The sequence below is a fragment of the Penaeus monodon genome, chromosome 33, assembly GCF_015228065.2.
Source record: "Penaeus monodon isolate SGIC_2016 chromosome 33, NSTDA_Pmon_1, whole genome shotgun sequence".
NCBI classification, from domain to species: domain Eukaryota; kingdom Metazoa; phylum Arthropoda; class Malacostraca; order Decapoda; family Penaeidae; genus Penaeus; species Penaeus monodon.
In genome coordinates, this window is record NC_051418.1 from 5,669,040 (window position 1) to 5,669,911 (window position 872).

At 35.2% G+C, this 872-nt stretch overlaps 1 protein-coding gene across 1 annotated transcript in view; it reads right to left on the minus strand.

The window, feature by feature from the left end:
* LOC119593958 (cathepsin D-like) overlaps positions 1-551 on the minus strand; it is a gene marked incomplete at its 3' end in the record, with an annotated part of 10,246 nt that extends 9,695 nt beyond the window's left edge. The window contains 1 exon segment of the mRNA XM_037942977.1: positions 426-551. Within this exon segment, the coding sequence (XP_037798905.1) occupies positions 426-484 (59 nt within the window).
* Positions 552-872: the final 321 nt, after the last annotated feature.

Consider the following 872-nt stretch of genomic DNA (forward strand, 5'->3'; position numbering starts at 1 on the left):
TTAATTTACTAGAAAAAAAAATCCTATTTAACGGCTGTGTCAATCTGTGTGACATGTCTATCGAGTTTTTGCAACTGACCTAACCTTTGCAGTGTCATTTTCATTCGTGCACAGTCACAGTCGCAAAGTCAGCGTGTCTGTTACTTTAGTGTCAAAAACGTCCTCACTATGCCCTAAATATTCCCGAATCTACTGCATGTATATACTGTCTGTATTATTATATGATAATCCTACATAGTGAGATATCATTGATCTTCTAAAGCAGCATATAGAATTAAAACGTATCGTTCTGAACAAGAAAGAACTATGTTATGAATACTTACAAACCATTTTACAGTCCATATTCTAGCACTAAACCAAAATTTTGCCGATGTCACTGCAATTTCAACCAAGAGGAACGTTGGTTTCAACATAAACTTTCTCACCTGTGCAAAGCCTGACAGTAAGCTAGTAGAAGCCCAAATATGATTCCCAAGGACCTCATGTTGGGGGCGCGTGTGTATGGGAACACAGCTACGTATTCACGTTATGCTAGCTTTATAACCTTCAGACACCCACGCGTATATCATTGCCATGTATCTTCAGGTACTGATATCCATTTTAGCATTCGACATATTTACCCTTGGTAAAAAAAAAATATGTGAGTGGGTTTTTCCTTTTCAGATTCAGTTAAGTAAGTTTTTTTCTTTGATTCACATAATTCCTTGTGTATATATTATTATACGCCTTTATTCACCTACTCCTTTCCACATCCTTCACTTTCGTAATCCTAAAATTTCACTAAATTCATATATTGTCCCTCTATTTGTATTTAATCCTTTCAACCATTTCCAATAAAGTTGTTTACTTAATAAAAGCCTTTGTTGTTATCA